Source organism: Pleurodeles waltl, chromosome 10, assembly GCF_031143425.1.
Source record: "Pleurodeles waltl isolate 20211129_DDA chromosome 10, aPleWal1.hap1.20221129, whole genome shotgun sequence".
In the NCBI taxonomy this organism is placed as follows: domain Eukaryota; kingdom Metazoa; phylum Chordata; class Amphibia; order Caudata; family Salamandridae; genus Pleurodeles; species Pleurodeles waltl.
This window is the reverse complement of record NC_090449.1, coordinates 489,848,724-489,865,052: the sequence shown is the minus strand read 5'-3', so window position 1 is coordinate 489,865,052 and position 16,329 is coordinate 489,848,724. Positions and strand designations below refer to the sequence as shown.

At 44.3% G+C, this 16,329-nt stretch overlaps 1 protein-coding gene across 13 annotated transcripts in view; it reads right to left on the bottom strand.

Annotated features, from left to right (window-relative positions):
• LOC138261643 (uncharacterized) overlaps positions 1 to 16,329 on the bottom strand; it is a 1,036,964-nt gene that overhangs the window by 147,029 nt on the left and 873,606 nt on the right. For 12 of the 13 annotated variants that reach the window (XM_069210793.1, XM_069210797.1, XM_069210794.1 and 9 more), the window contains one exon: positions 12,425 to 12,574. The exons of the other annotated variant lie outside the window; for it this stretch is intronic. In XM_069210793.1, coding sequence (XP_069066894.1) covers positions 12,425 to 12,574 — 150 coding nt within the window. The remainder of the gene's footprint in view (positions 1 to 12,424; positions 12,575 to 16,329) is intronic. 13 annotated transcript variants of the gene reach the window in all.

Below are 16,329 nucleotides of genomic sequence, written 5' to 3'. Positions count from 1 at the left end.
CAATGCCATGCAAACAACCACAACTCGAACAAGCTAATGTGGAGACAGTTCTTCACAATAGATAAGAGTCCTCTGATCTCCACCTCTCCCAGTTGACCTCCCCAACTCAGTAGCTATGCATTTGTCACCAGAGTCAACTCTAGGTGGCCCAGAGAGTGGCATTTGCCGCTGGTCCTACTGTGGTCCAGCAGCCACCACTGCACGTCCTTTGGCAGTCTCCTCTGATACCTGGATGGAATCTGACAGGATCCCTTGAAGAAGGGCCCACTGAGACTTCAGGTTTCACTGCAAAGCTTGCATGCACCACCTGTAATGGCCAGTAAGCAGGATGCAGGCGGCTACTAGGCCAAGAACCCTCAGAACCATCCTCATTGAGACCCAAAGCTTAGGCAGAATCATCTGGATCACAGCCCAACTGTCCAGACCCGTTGGTACAGAGAAATGGCTCAAAAGCACACTTCATCTAGGATGGCTCAGGTGAAGGGGAGCCTCTCTGAAGGAATCGGTGTGACTTCGGCAGGTTGACTAAGAACCCCAATGATGTCAAGAGGTTCATCATCACCTGGATGTGGTCTGTGACTAACCAGCAAACTTGCCTTCAACAGCCAGTCGTTGAGGTAGAAGGAGACTGGTACTCCCGACCTCCGAAGATGTAAATGTAAATGTAAATGTGTACTTGTAAAGCGCACTCCGACCCGGAGGTATCGAGGCGCTGAACGCATACCGCTGTGGAACCTCTCCTGGCTTTCCCTGTAAGATGCCCAGTCCTGGGCAACCCCCAAGGTGAAGCCAGGCATCCCAGCGCTGTTGGGGCCGTTGTGGAGATTAAGCAAGCTATTGCCCAGAGTTGCAGAGTGAGACCCATGAGTTAGTTTAGGCACCGAGGCGAGAAATATCCTGTCCAGGGAAATTGAGCCCAAGAACCGCTGAGGCGGGAATTGAACCCTGGTCCCAGGCCAGATCTCTGCATCAGGGTCTGCCTCTCTAACCATTGTGCCACACTTCTCCACCAGCGCCCATCGCCTTCACATTTCAGAACACCTGGGAGGCATCGACGTGGCGAAAATCGAGCACAGCAGACTGAAAGTATCTGTGACCACCACATGAATCACAGCTAGAATCCACAGCTCTGCAGGACAGGGATTTGACAATAAGTGTCCTACAAGTACACCATCCAGTCTCCAGGAAAGGGAGGGAGATCCTGGGCCAGGGTACACATTTTGAATGTATCATTGCAAAGAAGGTGGTAGAATGACGAAGATCTAGGATAGGAAGGAGGCCTCTGTCCTTCTTCATCACAAGGATGCAGCAGGAAAAGCACCCAGTCTCTACATTCAACGGCGGCATCCTCTCTATGAGTCCTTTGGTTAAAATAGCCTGCATTTCCTGGCATAAAACAAACATATGGTCCTCTAAGAAGAGGTCTGATGTAGGTGGCAGATGCAGTGGGTCAAAAAGGAATGGCTGGGTGTAGCCCATATGGGCAATCTGGAGGACCAATCTGTGGGATGTAATTTGTTGCCATCCCAGCAGGAAGTCGCTCATCTAGCTGTCAACTAGATGGCTGTGTGTTAGTAGTGGCACTCTAAAGGGCCTTGGAGTCTGTGGATGGAGAGGTGGAAGACTAAGTTGACCCCAGCCCCCAGTGTTGTCTTGTGGGCATATGACCTGACCTCAAGGGGGCAGGGAGGCCTTTTGTGCAGGTAGCAGAGCCTGACTTATCTGATATTTGAAGAACGAAAAGGTACAGGGGGGTTGATTTTCTGACAGGAACTGACAGGCCTAAGAAGCATGGTGGGGCCCAGCTTTAACACTCTAGGGCCAAATCCACCTTCTCACCAAACATGCAGTAACAACTGAAAGGACTGTCCATCAAGTGCACCTGGACCTCTCCGGATAAGGCATGGTGTTTAACCAACGAGCTGGTTCTCATGGCCCTTCCTAAACAGTCTAAGGTGTTCAGCCACGAGCGCATGCCAAATTTGGCAACATTAGGTCTTTCTTGAATGGTTTGAGCTGTAGAAGCTTGTTATTAAGGGATTTCTTAAGTATTTACTGTGTATAAACCTTTGCTGGCATTGTCATATTATCTCCATTATTCTGTCCACATAACAGGCTTCTTCTCTGAGTAAGTTATTATTGTCTTATCATTCACTAGGGTATGCATGTGTGCCACTCTGCACGCCTTGCACTTTCTTCTGATTCCTCGGATTCTGGGGGCTTTATAGGTAACTTGCTTCTATTACTCTCTAATATTACACACCTGCCTTATCGCTTCTTTTCAATTCACTTTTCTGTTTATTAGTTGTTTAGGATGTTACCTAATTTCCTTAGTCCCGATGACACTTTAATATTCTAACCAAAGGATATAAACGACAAAGTCAACATGCTTTAGAGACAAACAAGCAATCTTTTTCTATTGTAATGCAGAATGTTTTACTAACTCTATAAGTAGTTACTTATACGTTAGCCCATGTTCACCCTCCGACTGTTGTAACTCTTAAGTTTTGGCTTTGACACTGCGGAATGTATTGTGTGGTGTTTGAATTATATAGATATACTGCACTCTTTTTTTCATTAAAGGTGGTATGTAGTAAGCTAATTCTTATATGTAATTTAGTGTGTGGGACTATTTAGTCCAGTGTTTCCCTAGCACCCCCACTGAATCACTACTGGAAGCCGGAGACCCCTAAGCAATTTGTACGATTTAAATTTCAAACATTAAAATAGTAATTCGCAAAAAATACACAAACAAGTACCCCCTCCCCCCCCACCCTCTGTACAATCCCTCGCATTGTACGTAGAGAAGCACGCCCTACTTCCACTGGCTACGGCCCTATGCATGTAACAGGAATTCATGTTGGAATTCGAAATATTGGTGCAGGCTACACTTATTTTCCTTAATGCCCGCCTGGTCCTAAAGGAAGCCGTGTTTGACTCTTCTCTACTCGTTTTGCAGAGCACTATTTAGGAGTAATCCTTAAGAGATCAGGAGATACCCAAAGACCACGTTTCGGTCCAAGCTACAGGCCTGAGGGTGGCAGACGATCTGGATCCTAAGCCGGGAGGCCGGGAGGAGAGTCAAGCAACAGGGCAGGAGCCCTTTAAATTATCTTCGCGCTCCCGCCGTCGCGGGTAGCGCTGTCACAGCCGGGAGGCCGGGAGGAGAGTCAAGCAACAGGGCAGGAGCCCTTTAAATTATCTTCGCGCTCCCGCCGTCGCGGGTAGCGCTGTCACAGCCGGGAGGCCGAGAGGAGAGTCAAGCAACAGGGCAGGAGCCCTTTAAATTATCTTCGCGCTCCCGCCGTCGCGGGCCCGTCCTTAGCCCGTCAGAGACCGGAGGAGGCTGGGCTGGGCCTCATCTCTTTCACCTGTAGTAAGAGAATTACTTGTTATCTAAGAGTTGTTTAAGAGAGTACAAATTATAGTACAAATTATAGCACCATCCTACTATTCCTAAATCGAGAAGCCTATTCTTCACTCAGCCCTTCCCCCATTAATTCCTCCTCTAAGCTACCCCATTGCGGGCATCTTCCCAATATGGGGAAAAGGAAGGCTATAGATTTACCAGCACAATCCAAGGGTACTAAAATCGCAAAAAAACGCCCAAGTAGACCTTTGAATCCAGCTATACCCAATGGGTTAAACCCATTGGATGAAATAGATCTCCTAGTTAAAGAAGTTGAGTCTATGTTAGGTACACAAACAACTCTAGGGGCAACTAATTTAAAGAGAGGCCCCCCTAATGATAGGAAAATCCCAGAGTTATTTAAAAAGAAGGGGCCAAGGGATCCTACAGATACTATAATAGGGGTAGATGGAGACGGGGGCCCGCATAATTGCAAGGGCCCCCTACCGTTACCCACTTATAACATAGCGAGTTCTCCAGTATCCCAGCTGGGTCTCCCACACGTACCACATCCACCAACCCTTCTACCATTGACTCCGGTGATCAAGGTGGTCCCTAGCCTATTCTGTACTAATCGTTTTGAACCTCTATTGGTAATAGAGGACTCGCCCGTGCCCACGAGTGTGCCCAAGTGCAAGTCAGTAGTTAGAAAACCCAACCCTAGTGTTATTTCACCGATCCCCCAGCTCGAGCCAGAAGGCAAAGAACCAGCAGCTAGTAGAGACAACCTGGCTACAGTTCTCCAGAGAGTTGATGAAGTTAAGGGACTGGTTTTAGTATTAATAGATCTCATGAAGAGCAATCGTGCTTGTGCTGGACTTTGTAAAGTCTGTGGGGAGGTCAGGGGGGAAGAAGTCTTCCCATTATCTGCCCCACCAATGGGGACGGAGCTAAGGGACAATTGTTGTCTCCCCACTAGAAGGGGGACAGCTCCTCTAGGGAGGGAAGACTACCGTTGTGATCCCAATATCGACAACATGAGACCCAGGAGGTCTACAAATGTACCCAGGCACAGAGACCGTCAAGGTAGTTGGTCAAGTAATCTTACTAGTGACAGGGCCAGAGGTAGGACTAGCAAATCCGACCCACCGGAAACTGTCCAAGATTCCAGCCTTACACAACCCCCCAACAAGTCACATAAGACTCCCTCTAACAACATCACTCTCTCCCGATACAATACTGAGAGTATAGTTAATAAAGAACAGGACCTGTTTATAAGTCAGGGAACAAATAAAATCTATTTGACTAATGTTCCAAAACTATCGCCAGGGTTAGCTGAGAATCAAGCTTCCTTGATCAACAAAGTCATACATTGGATACGTTCCCGACGAAGTTGTCTCTCTGTTATTCGTTCTGACATAACATCGGCCAAGAGAAGCAACATCACAGGGACCAATCTTGACATAATAACTATCTATTTTGAAGACAAGTATATGGTGACACAATTAATGGATTTTGATCGTCGTACCCACTTGGAACATGCAACAACCAGGGAGGGAATTAGACTCATGTTACACCCACAAAATACTGGACAAGCCATGGGACTGGCAGGATCTGATGGTTTAACTAATCCCCGCGGAGGTGCTGCACGAAAGGAAGTTAATCCCAGGCTGTTGCCCAATCCTGTATGACTGACTACTGAACTAGTAACTAATGTGACGGCCTGCTCCAAGGCCTTACATTTTACGGGGGATGACAAAACATTATCACCAAACACTTGCAGTACTGACTCGAGTGTGGTAGACGCTGGATGCACACCCGTGGTGACAAACCAAGATAAATGTACATTAGAACTTATGTCATGGAATGTCGCCGGCCTGGCAAAGAAACTAGATGATGATGAATGGGCCTCTTTTATTAAAAAAACAGACATATGTTTGTTTCAGGAAACTTGGGCGGAGGATGCCACCAATATAGATGGATTTCTCTCATTTAGTGCACCTGCTATACCCCCAGAGAAGGGGAGGGGCCGGGCAATAGGTAGGCTCTTATTACTTGTTAACAAGAATTTGCAGTGTGACTACAAGCTTTTGGGAATTGATTCTGTAGACCTAAAAGCCATGTGTATTACGTTTAACAGAAGATTATCAATTGTTATTGTTAATGCTTATATACGATCGGTCCCAAATGGCTCCGAGTCCCATACCCTGGCTATTCTGTCTGAATTTGTAGGCAGCCTCCACCCCTCAACCATTCTAATCATAGCTGGAGATTTTAACTGTACCTTCGAGCCTTCTATTCTCACAAGTGGTTTAACTGATGAAGAAGATGAGCAGTGGGGGATCCCACAACTATCTATTACCCAGCCTTGCAAAAAATCTCGGGTGGCCATGCAATTAGCCACATTATGTTTAAATCATGGCCTTAGGGCCTGTAACGGTAGAACTCCATCTGATATGAACAGCGCACCTACTTTTAAAAGGGGCATGTCGACAAGCACTATTGATTACTTCTTGGTCGATGTTAGGTTGTGGCCCCAATTGGTAGATATGAAAATAGAAGTAAGATGTGACAGTGACCATTTCCCCTTGCTCCTTACTCTTTCTGGAGAAACGTTCAGGAGAACACTCAATAACCATGTCACAATCATTCCGCCATCTTGTTGGAATAACAAATTCACCAAGATTACATGGCCAAAAGTGGTGTCCAACCCTCATCATATCAGAGCAATATATCAGATTTTTTTAAATAATTTGGCAGAGTATGAAGACCAGGCAGTGGGGAATATTCCGATTCTCAAAATACATGATAACATGTATACCCAACTACGGTCTTTTTTTTATAAAACAAGGCGGTTAAAGACACATGAAGGGAAAGGGGCAAGCAAGGGATGGTTTGATGAGAGGTGCTCAAAGGCTAAGTCTGGGTTAAGAGTTGCAGTAATGTCTGGTTCCCAGGGGGAAATTAAACAAGCCAGGTCCCTATACAAAGCAACTTTGTCTAATGCTAAAAAGCAGTGGGAGGATTCCCTGTGGCAGGAATTATTAGATGCTTCCAGAGAGAAGAACAATAAGCGTTTCTGGGAGCTTCTGTCTAAAAGAGAAAATGGAGGAAGGAGTTGTCCCAGCAACCATATCCAACCAGAAAGCTGGGTAGAGCATTTTACTACTCTCTATGCCCTACTAGAGGGCCCAATGGACACCAATGTGGTCCACTCTCCAACAGAATTGTTGGAACCAAATTCCCGTATGGCCCCCCAAGTGGAGTCTCAGTGTGCCCCTGAGCGTTGCCTCATTTTTAAAATAGAAGAGACCCTTGAGGCTATAAATAGCCTAAAACCAGGCAAAGCACCTGGACCAGACAAGCTCCCTGGAGATCTTTATAGATCAGAACCACATATCTGGTCCTGGTATATAAATGCCATTTCAAATAGTATAGCGGCAGGGGGGCAAATTCCAGGTACATGGAAGGGGGCAGAGATCATACCCATTTATAAAAAAGGGAATGCTAATCTCCCAGCCAACTACAGGCCAATTAGCCTTATAGACAACCTACAAAAGATCTTTGCAAAACAAATTTTACAGAGGTTAATCAATTGGGTTGAGGAGTACCAAATCCTTTCCCATCTACAGGCAGGGTTTCGTGCAAAAACAAGCACGATAGACCAGGTTTTTCGATTGGCCATATTGCATTGGAAATATGTACTTGTGGCCAAACAATGCCTGTATGTGGTATTTATAGACCTGCGATCGGCTTTTGATTTGGTCCCAAGAGCCAAACTGTGGGAAGTGCTGGGTAGATTGGGAATCCCAGAGGATCTATTACTCCTGTTAAAACGACTGCATGAGAACACTTATGCCCAAGTGAGGTGGGGTGAACAAGGCGAACTGACAGAACGGATTCCAATCAGAAGAGGAGTTCGCCAAGGCTGTGTGTTAGCCCCCCTACTGTTTACTATATTTATCAACGAAGTAGTAAAGGCTGTGTCCACAGGCCAGAATGATGCCCCTTCCCTGAATACACAAAAAATCCCTATCTTGCTCTTCGCCGATGATTCACTCCTCATTTCTAAGACACCAATGGGGTTGCAGACCCTTGTTGACCGGTTTAACCAATTCTGTAGCGATTATGGGCTGGAGGTTAACATTAACAAAACAAAATTGATGGTCTTATCCAAGGGACCTAGGAAAAGATGCTCCATCCACATTGAGGGAGTACCGCTGAAGGAAGTAAGCTCTATAGATTACTTGGGAGTTAGGCTAACCAGTAAACTACTATGGGAAGAGCAGATTACGAAAAGTGCAGGGCTCCTTCAACATAGAGCCTAATCCATATTGCGTTTTTATCAAAGCTCCTTTACAAAGGTTGTTTCCCCAGCAATAAAAATTTACACGGCTAAGGCTCAAAGTGCAGCCCTGTACGGAGCGGAGGTATGGGGTTACGCTAACTGCAATAAGATCAGTGTGGGGGAAAACAACTTTGCAAGGGCTTTAATTGCATGTCCACGCACTACACCCTTGCTTCCAATATTTCTAGATCTGGGGCTAAGCCGAGTAGCAGATCTAGCTACTCTAAGACCTCTCCTTTATTGGATTAGATTATGGACAACCCCCGAACTAGATATATATAAGACCGCATTACTCGATTTACTGAAATGCCAAAATGCTAATACTCTTCCTTGGATTCGCCATGTGGCCCATTGGCTTAGGCTTTTGGGCTTGGGCGACTATTGGGAAAATCCCCACAAATTAGAGAGACGGCACAAAAATGTTTTAAAGTTAACCTATTGGTCTTATGTTAAGGACAACTACATAATCCATAAATCCCATGGTCGCTTAACTAATTCCTTTACTGATATTAAATGGTCCCCAAAGTTTGAATCCTATTTGGATGTGATACCGGACTTGCAAGGCAAGAGCTTATACGCAAGGTTTCGTTTTGGCTCACTGCCCCTGATGTCATTGATTCATAGGTGGGGGTCGATTAATCTTCCCAATACTTGCCCTGCCTGTGGCAGTATTTTTGAAACCATTGAGCATTTTATTTTCTTCTGCCCAGCCTATGCGATTCCGCGAACAAAATGGATCCGCAAGATTTGCAGGGACATGGGATTCAAGAATTGCTCCTTGGCTCTACGGGTTCTAAAAAGCCATAATTCAGCTGATGTAATTCTTTCAGTAAGTAAGTATTTAGCAACAGCTTGGCGCATACGTTGCCGTCTTCAAAAAGTTATTTAAGGTCTTATCTCTATATAGGTAAGATTTAGAGCCATATGTGCAAATCAAGTTATTGTTTTAATATTTTACACCTATTTACAGACATGTAATTATTTATTTACTTAAGAATTATTATATTCTGTTTTATGTGCTTTTATGGTCATTGATGAACTAAGTTGATGATGAAGATGATCTGGATGAAGTGGGTTGGATAGGACTTGGAATAGATTTTTCAGACATTATGTAGGCAATCATTATGTGTTTCTGCCATTTTAACACTAGTTTTAGCCATAAAGAGCTATTTTTTTACGCATCTTTCTGGCACTTGTGCCATTTTAACATGAATCCGATAACCATTTTAAGTTAATATATAAGCTTTTTATCACACTGTGCTTGTGTCTTAACGACTTGACAGTGCTTAAATTTGCCAAATGATTGTGCCGGTAGTAAGCTCTCTTTGTTAAAGTATGCCATCTAAATTATTAAGGAATTATATTATTATGTAACATCAAATCAGCACCTTAAATTTTTACATCTTGGGTCGGATAGTTTGTATTTATCTCGATGATGATACCATCTGGGAAATATGTATTTTGAAATCACCCCATATTGTTTTAAGAGTTTTAAATATTTGTACTATTTTAACGTTATGAAGTAATTGTCTCAGAAATCCTGGTATCTAAATGTTAAGTTATGTATCGGGACCAATGGTGGATTATAGTAGGCCATTGCCTATAGAAGCTTTTCCTATTCTAAACCTTACTATTTTCAGCCAGTGTAAAAGTATAATGAAGAAAACGTACCTTTTTTGTACAACTTAATATGTAACTTTTATGACCTATGGTCGAATAAAGTATATATATGAACCCACAAACAAGTAAATACCAAACAAATACTAAAATTAGTACATAAATAATTATTTTATATTGGAAAATTTTGCAAACATTGGAACACTTTAATGGGAAGGTTGGTGCTGCATCTTGGCAAATAACTTTTCAATGTTTGGTTTTATTTAGGAAAGCTGAATCCTCAAGTTAGATTCTACATTTCCTAACCAATTTTTGTTTTTATTTTTTAGATACATAAGCTTTTTCATTTAATGTGTGGTGGGGAAAGGAAGTAAACATAAGGGCCTCTCATATCTCCATAGCCTCTCTGTCACATGTATTTAATTTCATTTATAGCACCTCTCGGTACCAGTGTAGGGTGTCAAAACACTTTACAGGGGACTACAAGGTGTAGGATTCACGTCATCCATACTGGTAGAGATTTTCTAAGAGTGCTTGGTCTGGAGAAGCACAAACTCAGGATTCAGAACATAACACAGTGGCTAGCCTTGACTTTAATAGTGTACTATGCAAGCAAACCTTTTTTTAGCAGCATAAGGATAATGAAAGAATTGGAAAAAAACAGAACTTTCAATTTTTTTCCATGTAGTTCTTTGTTGGCAGTTCATAAAGCACTGTGCTAGATTATGAATGTAACTTATGAACTGCACAATAACAAAAGAATCTCTGTGACAAAAACAGTAACCCACTGTGCTATACACATAAAATGTGGTTCTTTGCATGATACACGTTCTTTGCATCTGGCATATTAACCATCTGTGCTACCTCCAATGAGTCAAAACTGGCACTAGACAAAACTCCCATCTCTCCAGCAGGTACATTAATCACCAGAGTTATCTTGACACTTTTATTTGTGTCAGAAAGCTTACACTGAGAACTTTGCAGTGCTTTTAAAGTTGCTACACAAATGAATAAACAGATATAAAAGCATGCACATATTTCTTTAGAAGGCCCAGCTGGAGAAGTGCCTTCCTGCCGGTTCAGGCCTGCGGACTCCCTGGGAATGTGTCACGGACCCCTGGAGGTCCACGGACCACAGGTTGAGAAACTCTGATTTAGTCTTTATATTGGAAGGAATTGTTTTGAAAATTATACCAATGTGAACGAATGTTGGCTTAAGACTGTGATGTACCCAGGTTCTCATGAGTTTAAGGGTTGACTGTTGTAACATGATATGAGTGTTAGGACGTCCAGTTCTCCTGGAGCAGGCCTATGGCAGCAGGTGACCTGTCAGTTGACTGGGGGACAAGTACATAGTTTAGCTCAACTGCCTAAGATTGTGTCAGTGAGGGCATCATTAAACAGCAACACAGGTTCAGTTGGTACCTGGCAAGGCTACAGAACGTCTGTCAGAACTTTTGTTTTTACCTCTATTGTTGAAAGGTGAAGGTTAGGGACCTCAGTGGCCCATCTGTTTATTGTAGCAAATAAAGTGCATTCCCCTGTTGGTTGCCTTGGTGGAAACCAAATCAGTATCAGGTAAGGTGCACAGGTCCACTTGCATCCTGTAGGTCCACGTTCCAGTTGTCATCATAGGGTGAGGCAATATCTTCTCCATCTCTAGTGGCCGATGTTGTCTCCATAAGGCTGCCTCTGGTCAGAGCCCGAGCCAAAATGTTGGTGAGAGGTCTGTGCACGATAGTAGAATCACGTCAGTATCGGGTGCGGCACATCAAGATCTGGACATAGCCCCAGTCACGATGATGTCAAATAAGAGTCAGACACAACAATGAGTTGTGGGTTTGCCTTGGGCAATGTTGTTGGTGATGGCATTGACACTCGAGGAACTGGTGCAGATTTCTGGGCCCAGATGGCTCGCTGGTTGAACCCACCAGCAGTAACCTGCCTGTGAGTCCCTGAGGATCCATGGGGCTCAAAGGCACGCCAGAGGGAGCTAGAAGAGTGCCAATGATGTGCAGCATGACCCCTCGAAAGTCCTCGTTCTGTTGAGACATTGCCAATGGACCTAGAAACCTGGGGTGCATTGGGAACAGGAACTGAATCAGCTTCTCGTGGAAAGGGAGACAGACTTGTACCCCCTTGTACCTTTCCTTGGAAACAAGAATGGCGGGGCCTTCCGGTGTTTTGTTGTAGTGCTTTGCAACATGGAGCTTCGCCTCACGCTTTCCTGCAGACAAACTTGCAATCTCTGGTGGTACTTGTCACAAACACAGCCAGGACACCATCAGACTGAGAACTAAGAAGTGTAAAAAGCAAAATACAAGCAAGAGGCCTTTTCCATCTATGCCCCCTGGCTCTGGAACAACATCCCTGTGTCAAGACTGCCCCCAACACTGCTGCAATTTTGGAAAAAGTTAAAGATTCATCTCCTTAAAGAGCACATCACAATGCATTAACTATTCTCATCTCAGCTTCCTCCCCTATTACACTCCAACCTTAAGCTTAACTTTGACCATGCAAAGCATGCCACTGCCTTTTGGCTCGGTTTGTGCTATAGAAATACCATATACATACTACAAACATAAGGAAGGCATTTAATGGAATCAGTAAAACTTTGTATTTCAGAATAAATATAAACAATTCCAAAGACATGATCAAGGTATGTGAATATCTTTTATTGTGAACTGATATTGCCCTAGTCATAGGTAGTTGTTGGTTTTGTGGTACTCTAGGAGAGATGCCCGTGATGTGAATTTACTTGTTCTAACTTACGAGTGGTCCTAAAACTCATTAGCTCATTCTGCCTCGGTGTAAGCAACTGTGTTTTCAAGGGGACAGCTCCACCCTCATCTTTGAAAGCAAGATCTCGCAGGAGCAACAAGGTACAGGCTTTGCATGATGCTGCTTTCTACTTATATATGCATTCATTCTTATTGGAGTACTACAAAGTATTCAGTTGTAAACTGCTGTGTCAAATACAAGAGTTACACCATTGCGAGATGATGACAAAGAACATTTTCTTCTACCCCTAAACACAGTAACGTTCCTGGTTGTGTGTGGGAGGCAAATTCACTTAATTTAAATAGGTTATAATTTAAAAAAGTACTCACTATATTCAGCAGGTCTGCTCTCTGACTCGGCTGCCTGGGGCAGACGCACAGGTTTGGTCAGAACACGGGCCAACTCCTCCTCCTCTGTCAGGTCGATGCAGTGGCTGTCGGACATTGGGGTGCTGGAAGAATTTTGCTTCCTGTCTGGTACTGAACACAAAGCAAATACATTTGCACTGTACAACACATTAATTTTTCAAAGGGAGCAATATCTATAGAAAGCATTATTCCAATATTTGGAAGAACTATGGGGGTCATTCTGACCCTGGCGGCCGGTGGCCGCCATGGCCACCGACCACGGGAGCACCGCCAACAGGCTGGCGGTGCTCCCACGAGCATTCTGACCGCGGCGGTTCAGCCGCGGTCAGAAGCGGCAAGTCGGCGGGCTCCCGCCGACTTACCGCTGCTCGGGGGAATCCTTCATGGCGGCGGAGCGCGCTCCGCAGCCATGAGGATTCTGACAGCCCCTACCGCCATCCTGTTCATGGCGGGAAACCCGCCATGAACAGGATGGCGGTAGGGGGTGCCGCGGGGCCCCTGGGGGCCCCTCAAAGTATTTCAGTGTCTGCCTTGCAGACACTGAAATACGCGACGGGTGCAACTGCACCCGTCGCACCCCTGCAACTACGCCGGCTCAATTCTGAGCCGGCGTCCTCGTTGCAGGGGCATTTCCTCTGGGCCGGCGGGCGCTCTTTTGGAGAGCGCCCGCCGGCCCAGAGGAAATGTCTGAATGGCCGCCGCGGTCTTTTGACCGCGGTGCGGTCATTTGGCGGCGGTACTATGGCGAACGGCCTCCGCCGTCCGCCATAGTCAGAATCACCCCCTATGTGTTTTATGAATATATCATTCCTATGCTTTTATTTAACTTTTACATAAAAACCTGTGACAAAGACCACTAATGTCATTGAGGCTTCCAAAATGTGTTATAAAACAAAAATATAATGAAACATAAATCACATGCAACAGCAGTTTTGACTAAAATAACTACACCTCAAAAAGTGTTAGTGAGACAGCAACTACAGGGAGTGCAGAATTATTAGGCAAATTAGTATTTTGACCACATCATCCTCTTTATGCATGTTGTCTTACTCCAAGCTGTATAGGCTCGAAAGCCTACTACCAATTAAGCATATTAGGTGATGTGCATCTCTGTAATGAGAAGGGGTGTGGTCTAATGACATCAACACCCTATATCAGGTGTGCATAATTATTAGGCAACTTCCTTTCCTTTGGCAAAATGGGTCAAAAGAAGGACTTGACAGGCTCAGAAAAGTCAAAAATAGTGAGATATCTTGCAGAGGGATGCAGCACTCTTACAATTGCAAAGCTTCTGAAGCGTGATCATCGAACAATCAAGCGTTTCATTCAAAATAGTCAACAGGGTCGCAAGAAGCGTGTGGAAAAACCAAGGCGCAAAATAACTGCCCATGAACTGAGAAAAGTCAAGCGTGCAGCTGCCACGATGCCACTTGCCACCAGTTTGGCCATATTTCAGAGCTGCAACATCACTGGAGTGCCCAAAAGCACAAGGTGTGCAATACTCAGAGACATGGCCAAGGTAAGAAAGGCTGAAAGACGACCACCACTGAACAAGACACACAAGCTGAAACGTCAAGACTGGGCCAAGAAATATCTCAAGACTGATTTTTCTAAGGTTTTATGGACTGATGAAATGAGAGTGAGTCTCAATGGGCCAGATGGATGGGCCCGTGGCTGGATTGGTAAAGGGCAGAGAGCTCCAGTCCGACTCAGACGCCAGCAAGGTGGAGGTGGAGTACTGGTTTGGGCTGGTATCATCAAAGATGAGCTTGTGGGGCCTTTTCGGGTTGAGGATGGGGTCAAGCTCAACTCCCAGTCCTACTGCCAGTTCCTGGAAGACACCTTCTTCAAGCAGTGGTACAGGAAGAAGTCTGCATCCTTCAAGAAAAACTTGATTTTCATGCAGGACAATGCTCCATCACACGCGTCCAAGTACTCCACAGCGTGGCTGGCAAGAAAGGGTATAAAAGAAGGAAATCTAATGACATGGCCTCCTTGTTCACCTCATCTGAACCCCATTGAGAACCTGTGGTCCATCATCAAATGTGAGATTTACAAGGAGGGAAAACAGTACACCTCTCTGAACAGTGTCTGGGAGGCTGTGATTGCTGCTGCACGCAATGTTGATGGTGAACAGATCAAAACACTGACAGAATCCATGGATGGCAGGCTTTTGAGTGTCCTTGCAAAGAAAGGTGGCTATATTGGTCACTGATTTGTTTTTGTTTTGTTTTTGAATGTCAGAAATGTATATTTGTGAATGTTGAGATGTTATATTGGTTTCACTGGTAATAATTAATAATTGAAATGGGTATATATTTTTTTTTGTTAAGTTGCCTAATAATTATGCACAGTAATAGTCACCTGCACACACAGATATCCCCCTAACATAGCTAAAACTAAAAACAAACTAAAAACTACTTCCAAAAATATTCAGCTTTGATATTAATGAGTTTTTTGGGTTCATTGAGAACATGGTTGTTGTTCAATAATAAAATTAATCCTCAAAAATACAACTTGCCTAATAATTCTGCACTCCCTGTATATGATGATCCTACTGTCTGACCCACAACAAACTACTGAAAGGTTACTTCTTGTGAGTGATAGTTTCAGGTGGTTATGGGTTTGATAAGGACCCCAAAAGTCTCAAGAAACGCAACATTTAAATTAATAAACTTTTTTATACTACCTAGGGGATACCTGACCCCAGGGAAGATTAATAGACACTTGCATGTAGCAGAGGCAGCTTGCCCACGGTGCAGAGTAGTGAGGGCGGAACTCAAACATATGTTGTGGGACTGCCATGTAATGCTATCTGTATTTAACCACCTATTCCATCTTGACCACTGTCTCCATTTTGTGCTAAGCTTAGCTTTACATGCTGTCACATCAGTGGCGCAAGTATTTTTCCACACACAACTTGTTTTCGACATTGAACGTGTTTTTGTTCTTCTCAACAGAGAAGGGAACATATCAAGGGGGATGCAACAGTGACAAGAGTGTACTAGGATGACAATGTATATAGCAGAGAAGGGTACGGCTCTGTTTTGGAAATGCACACTGAAATCTGGCAAATTATTTTGTGCATTTTCAACACAGACCAAGTACAGCCAGCGCTTGAATTTCACAACTTACTCGAAGGGAGGGGGAAGGTAACCAGAACCTTCTTCTTGGGATTGTTTAATGTATATTAGGTGGGGAAGCTTGGCGCTGAGGGAGAAGGAGCTCTCTTGAACATGGACGCACGGTTCAGGAAACACCCCATGCTAGGAAAACCTCCTGCCTCAGCTGTCCAGGGTTCCTCGGCTTGATGATGCTGGCAAGGATAAAGAGTTTGATCCCCATGGTGATGCATTTTTTATTCTTAATTATCTAGCTTTGCTGAGTGCATGCATAAATATATATACATATATTCACTGCATACAGATTCATTGCTGATATATTGCACTTTTTCTGCTTATTATTATTCAACTGCTGTGATTATTTTAGTATCTGCACGTGTTTTGCTGCATTCAAGTTAAATGCTCAAGTTAATATTTTTGTATACTCGTGTTTGAAACCTGGGAAGTGCCCTAATAAATTCATTGCTCAGACTAAGAGTGCTGCATTCTTTAGCCTCGTTCCCTCTCAGTTTGAAGCTAAGCAGAACACCTTATTTGAAAATATAACCGGAGGAGGTAATACATATGATTGCAGAAATCATAGATAAGGAGGTCCCATGCATGGGCCACTGCTTGCCTGGATGGTTCCCCCACACATCCAAGACAAAGTGTCCAGCAGATTCCAGGATCTGGCTTACGTCCTCACCAAGCGAGAAATCACCATTACCTAGAAAATCCCAAGGGGTCCAAGTGTGGATAAATGGC